The 16275-nt window shown below is 43.0% G+C and overlaps 1 protein-coding gene and 1 non-coding gene across 2 annotated transcripts; one reads left to right on the plus strand and one right to left on the minus strand.

Moving 5' to 3' along the window:
* Positions 1-7869: 7869 nt before the first annotated feature.
* Positions 7870-14712, plus strand: PEBP1 (phosphatidylethanolamine binding protein 1). The gene is made up of 4 exons (XM_063086693.1): positions 7870-8095; positions 9124-9233; positions 9915-10015; positions 13736-14712. Exons 1-4 carry the CDS (start codon positions 7961-7963, stop codon positions 13951-13953), a joined length of 564 nt encoding a protein of 187 aa, XP_062942763.1. The 5' UTR covers positions 7870-7960; the 3' UTR covers positions 13954-14712.
* Positions 11366-11439, minus strand: TRNAI-GAU (transfer RNA isoleucine (anticodon GAU)). Its single transcript has one exon. It is a non-coding gene; the product is annotated as a tRNA-Ile (tRNA).
* Positions 14713-16275: the final 1563 nt, after the last annotated feature.

Consider the following 16275-nt stretch of genomic DNA (forward strand, 5'->3'; position numbering starts at 1 on the left):
ATTTAAAAATGCACACTTTGGTAGTGGTAAGTATGAGGGGCTTTCGAAAAGTGTATGGAAAGATTTGTATTATCTTTTAATTCCATTTTTCCATGAACCTTTTGAAGGACCCTTATATAATCACATTGTTGTGCAACTAATCTCCAGAATTTTTGCATCTAGCAAAACTGAAATTCTGTACCCTTTAAACTCTAACTGCGCATTCCTCTCTCCTTAAGTCCTTGGCAATCACCACTTTATTTTCTGTTCTATGACTGTTCTGGATACATCAGGTAAGTGCAATCATACAATACTTGTCCTTTTGTGACTAGCTTATTTCATTTAGTATAATGTCCTCAAGGTCCATTTATGTTGTATCATGTGTCAGAAATTCCTTCCTTTTTCAGATTGAATAATATTTGATGGAATGTACAGTCATGCTGTGCATAAGGATGTTTTGGTCAATGACATACCGCATGTACAACAGTGGTCTCACTCAACAGTGGCATAAACACTCTCAGGCTACATGGTACAATCATTACACTCTAGGTTTGTGTAAATGCACTCTATGATGTTTGCACAATGAAATTGCCTAATGATGTATTTCTCAGAATGCATAACTGTATATGCTACATTGTGTTTATCTGTTCCTCTAGAAGCTTCTGTGGAAGTTGCTTCTACCTCTTGGCTACTGTGAATAACAGCTGCAATGAACATGGGCATGGAAATGTCTCTTCCAGAACCTGCTTTCAATTTTTTTGTATATATCCCTAGAAATGGGATTGCTGGACCGTAAGCTAATTCTATTTTTAATTTTTGCAGAACTGGAATTTGCTTGTTTTTAAAATTAATTTTCTGCTTAACTCTTCCCATGAAATATTTTAGGCAGAAGATGCCAGTGAGAATGTAAAGGATGTTTCCAAAATATTCAAAGAGAGAAAACCAAAATCTCAATATAAAAAACCTGACAAGTAGAATCCTGGGCACCAGTTAGAGGTTAATTTCCAGAACAATGTCTCAGTCCAAATCCTTGGCCAGCAGCCAGCACCTCCATCCCCGGAATCACAATTCCAAGTCACTGGCATGGCCATGACAACAGTTTCTGAACTCAAGCTGTGGCCACAGGACAGAGCTTTATTTTAGTCTAATCCTCCCTTATTAAACACTTTCTCTAGCAGAGGCACAAAGAGTGAAACTGGAATGAAGCCATTCCACTGAATAACCACATCAGTGAGTTTCCCCCTCTCCCAACAACAACAAAAAAACAACCCATGGTTTTACAGACTCATTCATTGGACTCTACCCACAGCCAGCACCTACTGAAGCTCCCGGCCTAGACACACATGCAGCCAAATGACAATCCAGAAGGCAAGCAGACTGTTGATGTGTCAATACATACAAAATTTCCTTTTCTTGTCTTTCTTTTTTCTAGTGCTTTCCCCACCTCCATTAATTCATGAACAGTGCTCTGAGCAATCAGCAAATATTGAGCATCTGCTATATGCCAGGAGCTCCCAAACTCCCCCAGGGCCAGGTCTTCACCTGGAATTTGAGGGCACTTCTTGGTTTCTGGATAAAGACAAAAATTTCTGTAGACATTTGCAGGAGCGTCTGGCTCCTCCACTCTGGCTGGCAGGTGGTGGCCTTTCTTGGGTGCCTGCTCTGCTCCTGAATTTGCAGAGATCTCAAACCACTCTTTGCTAAGGAGCAGTACACACAGGTTCTCTTCTCGGTGGGACTAAGGCCTTTGGCAGTTTCCTGAACTGTCAAATGGACGGGGGTGAGGGGAGGTAAATGAGAAATAGCCTCAACATCTAACAAATGCATAATTAAATAATTCATGATACCCTCGTATTAGGCAATCTTTTTGAAATACACGTTTTTGAAGTATATTTAATATTAGAAAATGTTCAAAATAGAATATTCGGTGAGAGATAATGCAGAAGTATGTATGTATTCTAATGTGGATCATATATTCCATGTATGTTGTTAAAAACATGACAAAACTTCATGGAGAGAGAAACATTAAAAAAAACCCCAACAAACAATAAACCCACAAGGACTGGCCAGTAAGCTCAGTTGGTTAGAGCTCAGTGTTATAACACCAAGGTCAATGGTTAAGACCCCACACTGGCCAGCTGGCAAAAACAAACAAACAAACAAAAAAACTCCACAAGACAGTAAGTCTAGTTGATCACTAGGCTCTCTTGGCTCCCTTTTGGCTTAAAAATTGATCAGTCAGAGTCTCCTTTCCCCCCACATCTGAGAGATGGTATCCCAAACTTAAAATGTGAATGTTCTGTCACCCAGTAACTTGGCTTCTAGGATTTCATTCTAAGGAGAAAACAACCAACCTACCAGATAAGTGCATGAAGACATATATAAAAGAATACATATTACAGAGATGTTTATAGAGCATAATAGTGGGAACAGCTTAAATGTCTTTGAATAAGCGGCCGGCCCGTGGCTCACTTGGGAGAGTGTGGTGCTGATAACACCAAGGCCACGGGTTTGGATCCCTATAGAGGGATGGCCGGTTAGCTCACTTAGGAGAGTGTGGTGCTGACAACACCAAGTCAAGTGTTAAGATCCCCTTACCAGTCATCTTTTGGAAAAAAAATAATAAGTTCCTCGAATGGGGGATTTTCCTATAAACAAGTGACAATCCATGCAACAGAATCCTGTGCAGCCATTAAGAATGCTGCTGTAATTATTTATTTATAGACAGGAAGGGAGGAAGTGAAAAAAGGCAAATCACACACCAGCAGATATGAACATAACTTTATGTTGCCTAGTTATATTTACGAGTTTTCACATAATGTAATGACAGCAATAGTTCCCACTTGGAGATGTCACTCTGTGTGGTGTGCACCACGTATGTTATCTCACAATGATTATTTCAGGGGCATTGGTGAACCCATTTTAGATAGAGGGAAACTGAGGCTTAGAGAGGCTCAGTCACATGATGTATTAGTTTCCTATAGCTGCTGCAATTAATTACCACAAATTTTGTGGCTTAAAACAACACAAATTTATTATTTTTCAGTTCTGGAGGTCAGAAGTTTGAAGTGGGTCTCGCTGGGATAAAATCAAGGTGTTGGAAGGGCTGCATCCCTTCTAGAGGCTCTATGGGAGAATCTATCTCCTGGCCTCTTCCAGCTTCTAGAGGCTGCCTGCATCCCTTGGCTTGTGGCCCCTTCTTCCATCGTCAAAGCCAGCAATAGCCAATGGAGTCTTTCTCCTGCTGTATCACTTCGTTTCTGACAATCCTGCCTTCCTCTTCCCCAATTAAAGAATGTTGTGATAATGCAGGATAATCTCCCCATTTTAAGGTCAGCTGATTAGCAACCTACATTTCATCTGTAACCTTAATTTCTCTTTGCTGTATAACCTAACATAGTCACAGGTTCCAGGGATTAGCATGTGGACACCTTTGAGAGAACATTCTTCTGCCTACCATCCTCTGCCTAGGTTTCATAGGTACTGGGTGATGGATTTGGAATTTGAATCCTGCACTCATGCCCTTAGATTATGCCATGTGGCTCATTATTTGTGTACTGAAAAAATTTTTAAAGTTTTCACAGGTAAAAATAAATAAATAAATAAATAAACACTCCCTTCCATGTCTTTAGCCTTATTTCTTATATCATCCATCTGCCCCTACGTAAATGCCCCATTCCAGCAAAAATGGTCTGCCCACTGGCCCAAGCCCAACACTCCAGCGCCCCAAGCTTGCTTCCACTTCATGTCGGCCTCATGCTGTCTTGGATATCTTAAACATTTCTTAGGTGTGTGAGGAATTTATTGGGGGAATGGCTGTGAGAGAAAATGGGAAGGAGCGGGGAGAGGTGGGCGAGCCATTTGGCCTGAGTGCAGGAGAGAGAGGAGAAAGCACCTTAGCCTGCAGTGTAGTTTCAAGGAAAGCAGGCAGCCCGTCCTGACTACACAGGAATCACAGGCATCCCAGGACCTGCCTTGGTTTCTCTGCCCAGCTGAGTCACTGGCTGGGACAGCCTTATCTGCCAAAGCATGGCCTTGGCCTAAAAGCAGAGCACAGCAGCCAGGGCGCTGGCCAATTCCCTTTGCAGCAGTCAGACACCTGATGGGTATGTCCTCATTGTTGCCATGCGGGGTCTTCATGATAATTTTCCATATAGCGCCCTCACGAGAGAAAGCTTTCTGGAGGCCAGAGACCGCGCCTAGCTCACCTCTGTTCCCAGCACCTGTAGCTGGAGCATGTGTAAGAACAGCCCTTGGAGTCAGACGGGCTTTCATCCTGCTTTGTCACTTACGCCTCTGGGACCCTCAGTCTATTTATCTGTGAAATGGGGATAATGGCAGTAGCCCCCCCGCCCCTCGCAGGGTTGGTGTAAAGATTTAAGGAGATGAGTGTCAAGGCCTTCAGTCAGGAACTGGCACATGGCAGTGTAATCATCAGTAAATGGTCATTGTCACCACTGGAGCACGCCGACCTGCACACAGTAGGCACTCAGTAAATCCAGCTTAGCTGCTTCCAGTCCTTGTTTCAGCAGTAGCGGCAACCAGCTCACTCTCCTAGGTGGAGAGAACAGCTCGGGGCTAATGGAGACAGAAAGGCAGCAAGGCGGGGCAGACCCAGGCCGCTTGGCGAATGGCAGTCACTACCAATCAATACATGAGTCTCCATTACTTTATTTATAAAACAAGGAGAATAATGCTGCTTTCCTGGCCCAGTTACACCCCATAAAGTCTTTTCCACCTCTTAAACCTCCAATGAGCATTTGTGCTTAGTCTCAGAGAACAGTTTCAAGCAAGTTTTAAAAATCTTTCTTTCTGAGCATTTTTGCTGAAGGGGCAACCATCTCTGCAGCAGATAATTGTTATCCTTTTTAAAACATGGCGTGTGGGACGGTATCTATTATCTCATGAGCACTTAATGAGAGCTGTTTAATATAAACAGTGAGAAGAAAGGTGCTCTGATTCTTCCCACTGCTGCTAATTAAAAAGATGCTGTTGTTACTGGAATTAAAGGCAAAATGGCCTGCCTTCTCTAAATGTGAGATTTTATCAGAAAGCAAAGCTTTACTGACCTAAACTTGAAATTGACCAGATGATTTTTTAAAAATTTAGTTATTTTCTTATAATAATAACATCACGAAGTGTGTGGTGCTATTCTAGATGCTGGGGATATGGCCAACGAACAAGAAGATGACCCTCATGGAGATTACATTCCAGTTGGTGGTAGTGTGGTTCAGATGATAAATTAGCACAGTCCGCCCTCCGTATCCACGGTTCCACATTTGTGGATTCAACCAACAGTGGATCACAAATATTTGAGGGAAGAAAAGAAGTAAAAAATAACAGTACAACAATAAAAGACAATACAAATAAAACTAATAAAGGATAACAAGTATTTACATAGCATTTAAATTGTGTTAGGTATTAGAAGTAATCCAGAGTTGGTTTAAAGTATACAAGTATACAAGTACATAGGTTATACGCAAATACTACACCATTTTATACCAGGGACTGGAGCATCTGTTGATTTGGTATTGGGACAGTACCACTGGAACCAATCCCCTGTGGATACTGAGAGATGATTGAAATCGCAAATGCTGTGAACATTAGAAAAGAGGAAGGACAGGATGGGCATAGATGCAGAGAACAGGGCATCTCCCCCAGTCTTGAGGGAAGGGAGAAGTGATGTTTAAGGTGAGTAAAGGTGAGCTGGGGAAGGGTGGGGGTGGAGGTGGGGGATGAGGGAAAAGTGTTTCTAGGAAGAGGGAACAGCATGTGCAAAGGCCCAGAGGTAGAAAGTCAAGTTGGAACTGAAACAAATTCAGAGTGTTTGATGAGAAGAACGCCAGGAGAAGGAGGCAGGGAGGTGGGAGAAGTCTGCAGGGCCTGTTAAAAGTCCAGACTTCATTCTGAGGCAATGGATAGCCACAGAGAGCTTTAGGATAAGAGGGGAGTGATGTGTGGATTTACCTGATTTACATTTGAGAAGGAGCAAGGTGAACTGGAGGGTCGCCCAGAAGGGAGGAAGATGGGAGGCAGTGGCCAAGGAGAGCGACACCAGGGGCCTTACTAGGGAGGGAACAGTTGCAGGGAAGAGAAGTAGACCCACTGGAGGGGCATTAAGGAGACAGAATTTATAGGCCTTGGTGACCGACTGCCTGTCAGGGGAGGGGAGAAGCAAGAATGGTAGCAGGAGCAGAAATATCTGGAATTCCATTCCCCCTATCCCAAGAAATTTTGCATCCATCACCTCTCCTCTCACAGCATCATCCCTGACCTGAGCCTGCAGGTGACTTTCCTGAGGTCCCACAGGGAATTAGCTGCAAAATTCATTCAGTCTGTTCTCAGGCTGGCCCACAACTTGGGCCTGTCTTCTCTCCCTGGTGCTTATCATAGTAATTTCAAATTTACTCATTGTTATTTGATTAATGTCGCTCTCCACTGCTATACTCTATGCCTTATGAAAGTAGTGACTTTTTCCTTTTGCTTGCCAGGTTGTCAAAATGCATTTATGGAACAAATGAAGGGGAGAATCAATAATCATATCAATGTTTTGGGGTTGAAGGCATTTCTTCCAGTCTGAACTCTGACACTTAACTAGCTGTGATGTAAAGTACATATTCTTTGACCTAATACTTTAGTAAAAGCCCCTATTTAATGATTTTTTTGTAAAACAATCTGCCAGGTGTTTAAAGGTATATGTATAAGGTTGTTCATTTCATTGATATTTGTAAAAGGAAAAAAACCAACAGAATAGTACATCTCCAGCATCAAATGGGCTTGCTGAATAAATTACGGTGCATCTAGAACAGAATAAACCATTAAAATAATGAAGATCTATTTTTGATACACTTCTTTTACAATATTAGGGTATAATGCAATTTTTTGGTGAATAAACAGAGCAAAAATTATCTATACTCATAATAGTTTTTAAACTGGAAAGACATACCTAAAATTGTTAACGATGTTTATATCCAAGTAGTGGAATAGAAGAGATTTTTATTTACTTCTTTGGGCTTCTTTGAATTTTCTACAATGAATTGTCTTACTTCCTAATATGAATACAACAGACAACTTTTTATTGGGGAGGTGGGTAGGGAGTTATCAATGTCAAAGGCTGCCCTAAGGTCAAATCAGGTAAGGACTATTAAATAGTGCTCATTACATTCAGCAAAAAGAAAGCAGTTGGTGGCCACAGTGAGAGCAGTTTGGGTGAAGGTCGAGCCACTTGTCAGCAAAATAGGAGTAATTATGGTTAAAAAAAAATCATTTGTCAAAAATAAAATTTCTCAAGAATCTTGTGAGGACCAAGTGGGGGCTGGTGGGGGCTGGGGGGATCAAATATATTTGTCCGCGAAGAAAATGCTCAAAAGTTTGCTCAGGCGCTCTCACCAGGCAATTACCAAAACAAGTGAGCACTTGCGAAAATACAGAAAAGCGAGGGAAATCAGGCTCATTTTAAGAAGTGCAAGAGAAAAGCAAGCCCTTACATTTCTTTTTTCGTTTTTTTTTTTTTTTTTGATAAACCAATGCTTAAATGATATGTAGATTGTGATGAAACTAGGAAGACCGTGAAGATCAAAGGGAACATAAACTGACGTACTGGACCTTGAATAAAGGCCTTACCATTTCCGAATTGAGAAAGTGGAGCAAAGGATCATGCCAAAAGGTTAGAAAAACAAAAAACAAAAACCGCTCAAGGCTAGAAGGCTAGATCAATCGCATTTCTTGCAGGCTGACGCACACCGCTCCGAGAACGCGGCTGCGGCGGGCAGCAGGTTGCATTGATCCGGGAGTGTGAGGCGCCCGGTGGTGCCGCGTTCCACCAATCAGAGAGCGCAGTGGGGCGGCCGTGCGCATGCGCTCGCGCCGCCTCTACCCCGCGCCGCCTCCGGCCAGTTGGCGAACTGCCTCCAGAGGCTCTTTCCAGTCTCTGTGCTGCCTCCCGCGCCACTCCCGACTGAACGCCCCGCTCGGACCCGCCATGCCGGTGGACCTCAGCAAGTGGTCCGGGCCTTTGAGCCTGCAGGAAGTGGAGGAGCGGCCGCAGCACCCGCTGCAAGTCACCTACGGCGGGGTGGTGTTGGACGAGCTGGGCAAAGTGCTGACGCCCACCCAGGTACCCCAAGGCGGTGGGCGTGCAGCGGCCGAGGCCTGGAGGCCGTGCGGGCCGGCGGGGTGGACGTTCCTGCGTGCGCCGGGGTCCCCGAGGGAAGGTGGCCTGGGGGCCACCCCAGCACCGGGAACCCCGCGTGGGTTGGGCCGGGCTCGGACTGCGGGAGAAACTGACCCGCTCTCCCGGGACTTAAAGGGCGAAACCGCCCAGACCCCGGGGTCTCAGCTTTTAAGCTTCAATTTGAAGAGCGAAAGCCCCACCCCAGAGCCTACGACGCATTATGTAACTGATCGGCGTCGCCGGCGATTGCTCCTTTGTGTGGGCGGTCAAGAGCATGCGGCCACTTACAGATGAGTGCCTGTGCAGCTGCAGGACTGAGGGCATCGGCCTTTTTTTTTTTTTTTTTTTTTTTTTTTTTTTTTTACCGTTTGGCCTGTGATGCCGACAGCTGGGGGCTACTGAAAGTGGAGAAACCAGATTTCCCCGACACCGTTGCATCCGGGCACGGTGTGGTCAAACTGCCCTGTTAATTGTTTTGAATGTTTACAGCGTTTATTGTTTCGGATGTTTAAATATGAAATGCTCATTTTGGAGGCTGACACAGCCTACCTTTTCCTAGACTCCCTGCTCACCTCTCACCATCTTTCTTATTTTAAGTACACTTTCGAATGTCCAGTTGATACAGATTAAACTTTAGCAGGCTCCAAGTAACTTCCAGGTCACCGAACGGAGAGACCGTGCCATTCCAGACAGACGGTGTAAGGTGGTAGTCGAGAAGGGAGTCAGTACCTGGTTGGAGTCCTGGCCCCACCTCTTTCTGTTAATAACATGCCAGGATACTAGTCCCATAGTGTTGTTGGCACTAAAATAATGTGTAAAAATTCAGCTCGTGGCTTTCGAGGGAGTTGAGGGAATACATGGTAACTTTTATTAATAACCTACCCTGTTTTACCTTTGAGGAATCTGAGGTCAAAGAATACTGGTTGTAACAGCATTTTTGAGTCTAATTCCAGACTGGTTCCTTCCTACAGGTTAAGAACAGACCTACGAGCATTGAGTGGGATGGTCTTGATCCGGGTAAGCTCTACACTTTGGTCCTGACAGACCCAGATGCTCCCAGCAGGAAGGATCCCAAATACAGGCAAGTTGGGGAAGGATGGGGAGGAGTGGGTCATCCAGTCATGACCTACCAGGTGTAAGTCCCTTGCTGGACATGGGGAAGTAGATCTGGTTTGGGATGTTCATGCCCATGCTTAGGCCAGAGTGTGCATTTCCTGCCCTTTCACTCCCTAAAGTAGGAGTCATTAAACTACAACCAAAAGCCAAATCCACCTGTGGCCTGTTGTGTACAGCCCCATGAACTTAGAATGATTTTTACATTTTTGGATAATAGGGAAAAAAAACCAAAAGAATAATCTTTGTGACATATGAAAATTATATGAAATTCAAATTTCAGTTTCCATAAATAAAGTTCTTTTGGAACATAGCCATGGCAACTTATTATGTCTGGTTTAACGCTGCTTTCACGCTGCAATGGCAGAGTTGAGTAGTGGCGACAGAGACAGTATGGTCCATAAAGCTTAAAACGTTTCCTCTCTGTCCCTTTACAGAAAAAGTGTGCTGACCCCTGCTCTAGAGAATCTTGGAGGGAGGGAGGAGTTGGGTCCGCTCCTGCAGACGCTGGAGGTTTGCACTGGTCAGGAAAGCAGGGACTACATGTCTTGCCCATAGCAGTATCCTGGCTTCATGCCCATTTGCCACTGTGCAGGGACCACCCACCCATCTGTGGTGCTAACGCTCCCTCCCGTGTTCCTCCACTCAGGGAATGGCACCATTTTCTGGTGGTCAACATGAAGGGCAACGACATCAGCAGTGGCATCGTCCTCTCCGATTATGTGGGCTCTGGGCCTCCCAAGGGCACAGGTCAGTAAAGGTTGCTATTGGTGGGAGGCTGCAGGAGACCGTGGGGGCATGTTAGGATTTTCGTCTGGTTGTAAAGCTTTATTCTTTGATTTATGAGAGCCCTTACTCTACTGGAGACATAAGCAGCTCAGTTCACCTCTAGGGCAATTGCCTTACAGAGCACACTCAGACCTGCAGGAGTGTCAGGTGGCTACAACCTTGGGTTCTGGTCAGAAGGGCCCTCTGTGTAGTAAGCAGGGAAGTCAGTGAGAAGGAAGCAATGATGCAGAATGGTTAGCATGGCTTTTGGGAGGCTGCACATGGGTTGAACACAAACCATCTCAGTTCTACAGTTAGCCTTTGCCCTGTGTGATCCTTGAGTTTCTAATTCCTGTAAAAAAATCTCAGAAATGATCATAGTTTCTGGATTAATTATAAAAAATTGCTTCTGTGTCTCTTTATTGCTCCCCCCCCCCCCATTTTTTTTTTTTTTTTTCAAAAATCTAGTTTGGTATCTTGAAAAAATTTGGAAGACTTTAGTAGAACTATTTTTTGGAGGGGAGGGGCGGCTGGCTTGTACGGGGGTCTGAACCCTTGACCTTGATGGTACCAGCACCACGCTCTGCCTAGTGAGCTAACCAGCCAGTCCTAGTAGAACTATTTTGAAGATACACCCATTGTATTGTGTTGTATCATATTATCAACAATATATATAAAATATATGTAGATATATGAAGAGAGAGACTAGTGTATTGAAACTCTCCAAGTTAGATGAGTGCTGCCTAAGCTGGTGGTGAGAGATGCATTGTTATTGCCTGTTGTTCATTGCAGGATGTTTCCAGTTGCTGGAACAAGGAAATAGTGGTGGGTAGAGCACGGCAGAACCCTAGCTTTTGTACATTGTCCAGCCATGAGTTAGTATGAAAAGGTATAAGAAAGTCCCTGACGAGGATAGTTGTTCATGGGCTCATGTTTTATCTGTAGACCTAGAAGCTTCAGATGGCTTCAATCCTCTCATGCATTCATAATAGGAAGGTAAAGGGACAGATTTCCCTGGGATCTATTAAGTTCTCTAGGGCAGTTATAAAATTAGGCAGTTTAATTATGGGAAGGATACACATGAGAATAAAGCAATTCTCTCTTAAGTAGAGCTGTGTTCTCATTTAATGAAAAGCCTCAGTAACTCACTTTTTTTCATATTCTTTTATTAAGGTATAACTTCTATATCATACAATGCACAGATCATAGGGGTTCAGTTAGTGAATTTGACCAATGCATACACCCATGTAAACGTCATTGAAAACAAGATATAGGTTATTTCCGTTACCCTGGAAGGTTGTTTTTGTTGGTTGGTTGGTTTGTTTTGGTGGCTGGCCAGTACAGGGATTGAACCTTGGACCTTGGTGTTATCAGCACCACACTCTAACCAACTGAGCTAACTGACCAGTCCCCCAGAAGGTTCTTGTGTGATCTTTTTAACTAAATTCTCCCAGACCTGACCATTTTCTGACTCCTCTCTCCATAGATTACCTTTGCTCTTCTTGTATTCATGTAGAAGTGCCATATCATGCAGTATGCATTTTTTTTTTTTTTTTTTTTTTTTTTTGGTGACTGTCTCTTTTGTTCACGATGGTGATGTCTGTGAGATTCATTCAGGTTATTGTTTATATCAGTAGTTCATTCCTTTTTATTGCTAAGTATTCTGTGTGTGAATATGCAACTGTTTGTTTAGCCATTCTCATGTTGATGGGCGTTTGGGTTGTTTCCAGTACTTGGTGAATAAAGTAGCTGTATACTTGGTATTTTGTGGGCAGGTGTTTCCACTTCTCTTGGGTCAATACCTAGGAGAAGAATTTTGGGATCATAGAAATTATCCAAGAGTTCTCTGAAATGGTTGGAAATTTTATTTCTAATCAGTGGTATATGAAGGTTTCAGTACATTTACATAAGATCCATTTAGCTCCATGCCAAGGTTAGGTATCAGCCTTTTTGATTTTAGACCTTCCAGTGTGTGTAAAATGGTATCATTGTATGGTTTTATTGTCCGTCACCCTGGTGACTAATGATGTTGAGCCTCCTATGTCCTTATTGACCATTCCTATACTTTTTGTGAGTCACTCATTTTTTGCTTTTTAAATAACCCTTTTTAAAATCTATGGTAAAAACACATAACAAAATTTACCATCTTACCCCCTCCTCTTTTTTGGCAGTTGGAGGGTACAGGGATCAACACAGGACTTTGGTGTTATCAGCATTAACCATCTTTAAGTGTACATTTCAGTAGCATACATTGTTATATTCCATTGTTATGAAACAGGCCTCTGGAACTTCTTCAATTCCCAAACAGAAACTTTGTACCTATTGAAAAGCAGATCCCCATTTCTCCCTTCCCCTGTTCCTGGCAACCACCATTCTACTTTCTGTTTTAATGAGTTTGACTACTTTAGATACCCCACATATGTGGAATCGTACAGTATTTGTCTTTTTGTGACTGGTTTATTTCATTTAGCATAATGTCCTCAAGTTTCCTCCATGTTGTCACATGCAGTCTTTTTTTTTGAGGCTGAATAAAATTTGATTGTGTGCATATACCACATTTTATTTATCCATTCGTCCATCAATGAACATTTGGGTTGCTTTTGTCTCTTGGCTGTTGTGAATAGTGCTACAATGAGCATGGGTGTACAAATATTTAAATAACTTTTTAAGAAATAACTTTAAAAAAATAATATTTTTATGGTATCTATTTTTGTCCAGTACTTAATTGAAGCTTGTCGAAAAGTGTGTAGTTAATAGGGTGCTTGCTGACTAGTTTTAAAACATTTTTTGCCACTTAGTTGTTTAAAGTGAGTTTGGGTCATTTCAAAGCAGGTCTCTAGTCTTCTAAGGAAGTAAGCTTTGGAGGTAGGAAAATAATAGCCCGTTTCTGTTGCTTATAACAGAATACCTGAAACTGGCTAATTTATAAAGAAATAGAATTTATTTCTTGCAGTTCTGGAGGCTGTGAAGTCCAAAGTCCAGAACATATCATGGTGAGAATGGCTGAGCAAGAGAGAGCTAATCTGCTCCTTATAAAGCCATCAGAACCATACCCGTTAAACTGTCAACTTAATTACTGTATGCATGGATCAATCCATTCGCTAGGGCATGGTCCTCACAATTTAATCACCTTGAAAAGGTTCCCTACCTTTCGATTACCATCATAGGATTTCCCTGCCCTTAACACTGTTACAGTGGGAATTTAATACATGAAACTGTGGGGGAAACAGTTCAGCCCATAGCAGTAATGTTCTTTTTTACCTGCGTAGGCTTGATTGTGGTGTGACTGGCACCTGGTCAGTGATTTGCTGTGTCCTTCATTTGTTTCTCATAGATGACAAGTAAAATGGGCATTCTCATAGGAGTGGTGGAAAGGACTTGAGATAGGCTGGAAGCCTGGAGTGGGATGAATGAGGAGCAGAGAGAGGTGGGAGGTGGAGCTTGAGGATGGGCAAAGGCCAGATCCTGGAGGTCGTTAGAGGCCAAATGAAGGGTTTGGGTTTGACACCAATTGCAGCAGGGAGCCACTGGGTGATTTTCAGCGACAGTGACCTGACTTATTCTACCTCTCTTGGTCTTCAGTGTCCTTATAAATAGGGTGGTCTATGTCCCTCCAAGTTGAAACATTCCATGAAAATGGGTGATGTCTGTGTCTCAGATGCTTAGCTGTGTGTATGTCTTCCCTTCTGCCTCTTTCTGCAGGCCTCCACCGCTATGTCTGGCTGGTTTATGAGCAGGACAGGCTGCTGAAGTGCGATGAGCCTATTCTCAGCAACCGATCTGGAGACCACCGTGGCAAATTCAAGGTGGCGTCCTTCCGCAAAAAGTATGAGCTGGGACCCCCGGTGGCCGGCTCATGTTACCAGGCTGAATGGGATGACTATGTGCCCAAACTGTATGAGCAGCTGTCTGGGAAGTAAGGGAAAGCTTGGAGACAAAAACTGTCCCAGAGGCCTGAGCAGTGTTCTCAAGTTCAGCATTGCATGTAGATTTCTCCTGTTTCCTGACCCCATTCTCACAGTGGCTTAGGGTGACTTTTCCTGCTGCCTGTCCTTCAAAATTCTAGATAGTCACACACCCCAGTTTATGTTTTGGTCAGATTTGAACTCCATTTTGGGGGATGGTACTGTGATAGGGCCATCAAATTGTTAATATGAGTGTAAGAATAGCAGCCCAGAATTTAAAGAAGAAAAATCCAGGTAAGAAGACCAGGTTTACAGTAAAAGAGCAAAGCATCTAAGAATCTTTAAGTGAGGTCTAAAAAAAAAAAAACGGATTCATTCTCTCTGCCTTTGTGTTCCTGAGTCCAGAGTTGTACACGATGTCATCTCTCAGACATGTTTTCACAGTGCTGTCTCTCACCAAGACAGCCAGAGGCTAGCATTGCAGCTAAACTCCAACATGGTACATTTCGGATGGTGTAATAGATGTCATTATACCACTCTGGCTCCTTTAAAGAGCAATATTGGAAAAAGCATTAGGGAGATTGGCTTTGCTGTTGTTGAGGCATGACTGTCTAGACAGGCAGCAATGCTAGGTGACAGAATCCTTAAGTCTGTGCCTGTTGAATTGATCACTCTTCATTGATGTAAGAAAAGCTGGTCTGGAGTTGCTGAATGTCATGTTAATCCTGCTGTTTGCTTATAGTTGAATAAAAGTAAAAACATTGAATGCACAAACTGGGCCTCCAGATACTTTCCCCTATTGGGTCTGAGTTTCATAAATGTGGAAAGTCAAGCAACAGCCTCCAAGGGTGAGTAGCCCTTTCCCCAACCAGCAATAGCAATTGGGGCTTGATGCAGGAATATGCAGAGGGTCCGTGTTTCTACGTGTGCCATTAAAACTACAGCAGGAGCAACCATTCAAACATGAGGCTTTTTAAAAAAATCATAATACTTTATTTAGGCTAAGTCTTCTTGACCAAAAAGCAGGTTTATTACAAGTGGTCCTTTCGACTTGAAAATGATGTTTTGAAGAAGCTGGTTGAAGACCTTCCGCCTTGGTGCAGTCATGTGGAGACACCATACGGTGGCTGAGAAACAGCCTACACCTCTCACTGTTCTGATGTGTTATCCATATAGAATCAGTACCAAAGGGAAAGGGTGTCAGATAGGAGGGCAAGAAGACTACTTTTTCATGCCCTCTGATGTACCAAAAGAAGGGAAAGGAGGTGTTTGAAGGTGTGTGACACTGATTTGGACTCTGCTGGAGAAGGGGATCCAGAATTAGGCCTGACCAGTGCTAAACAGGGCTGGGCCTTTCGTCAAATTTCACTGCATTTCTTTGAAAACACTGTTGGAAATGTCTTATGTAATCTTTGGGGGCAGATGAGGTAGGTAGAAATTTTTTAAACTTCAGGGTTTTTTTTTTTTGACCGGTAAGGGGATCGCAACCCTCAGCACGGTGTGGTCCGCACCACGCTCAGCCAGGGAGTGCACCGGCCATCCCTGTATAGGATCCGAACCCGCGGCCTCGGCACTACCAGCGCCGCACTCTCCTGAATGAGCCACGGGGCCAGCCCAAACTTCAGGGTTTTAAAATTCATTTTAAAATAAGATTTCGTAAAACAAAAGTTAGAAGGAAAACAGCTATCCTGTTGACCTTAAAATGATGTAAAAAGTAATACATGCGCATGGTTAGATAAGGCAAACAGTATAGGCAGAAAATACCTTCTACCTTCCTGCAGTCTCCAGTGGCAGTTACCGGTTTCTTGAGTTTTCTTCCAGAAGAAAATGTAAATGTACATTTCAGCATATGTCTATATAATTATCCTCAAAAAAATAAGTTTTAATGTACACACTGGTATACGTTCTGCACTTTTCCCCCAAATTCATGTACTTCATGTAACATTTCTTCAGTTAACAAGTCACCACAATTCATGTTACTATTTTTAACATATAGTTGATTTTACCAATGTTCCACAATATATTTAACCAGTGCTCCATTCTTTGATATTTAGGTTATTTCTGGTTATTTGCTATAAACTGCTTCAGCAAACATTTTTCTATATGTATGAAATGGTTTTGCAAGTAGCTTTGTGGGGTACATTCCTACTATTGAAATAATTAGGTCAAAGAGTAAATAGGCTTTCAATTCTGATACTGCCAAACTGCCCTCCAAAAAGATCACATTGACCTTGAACTGATTACATTCATGTCAGTGGTGTTGGAAAGTACCTGCTTTTCCATATTCTTACCAGCCTTCTCAAACTTTAAACATTTTTACAATTTTATATTATACAT

The sequence above is a fragment of the Cynocephalus volans genome, chromosome 2 (assembly GCF_027409185.1).
Source record: "Cynocephalus volans isolate mCynVol1 chromosome 2, mCynVol1.pri, whole genome shotgun sequence".
NCBI lineage: Eukaryota > Metazoa > Chordata > Mammalia > Dermoptera > Cynocephalidae > Cynocephalus > Cynocephalus volans.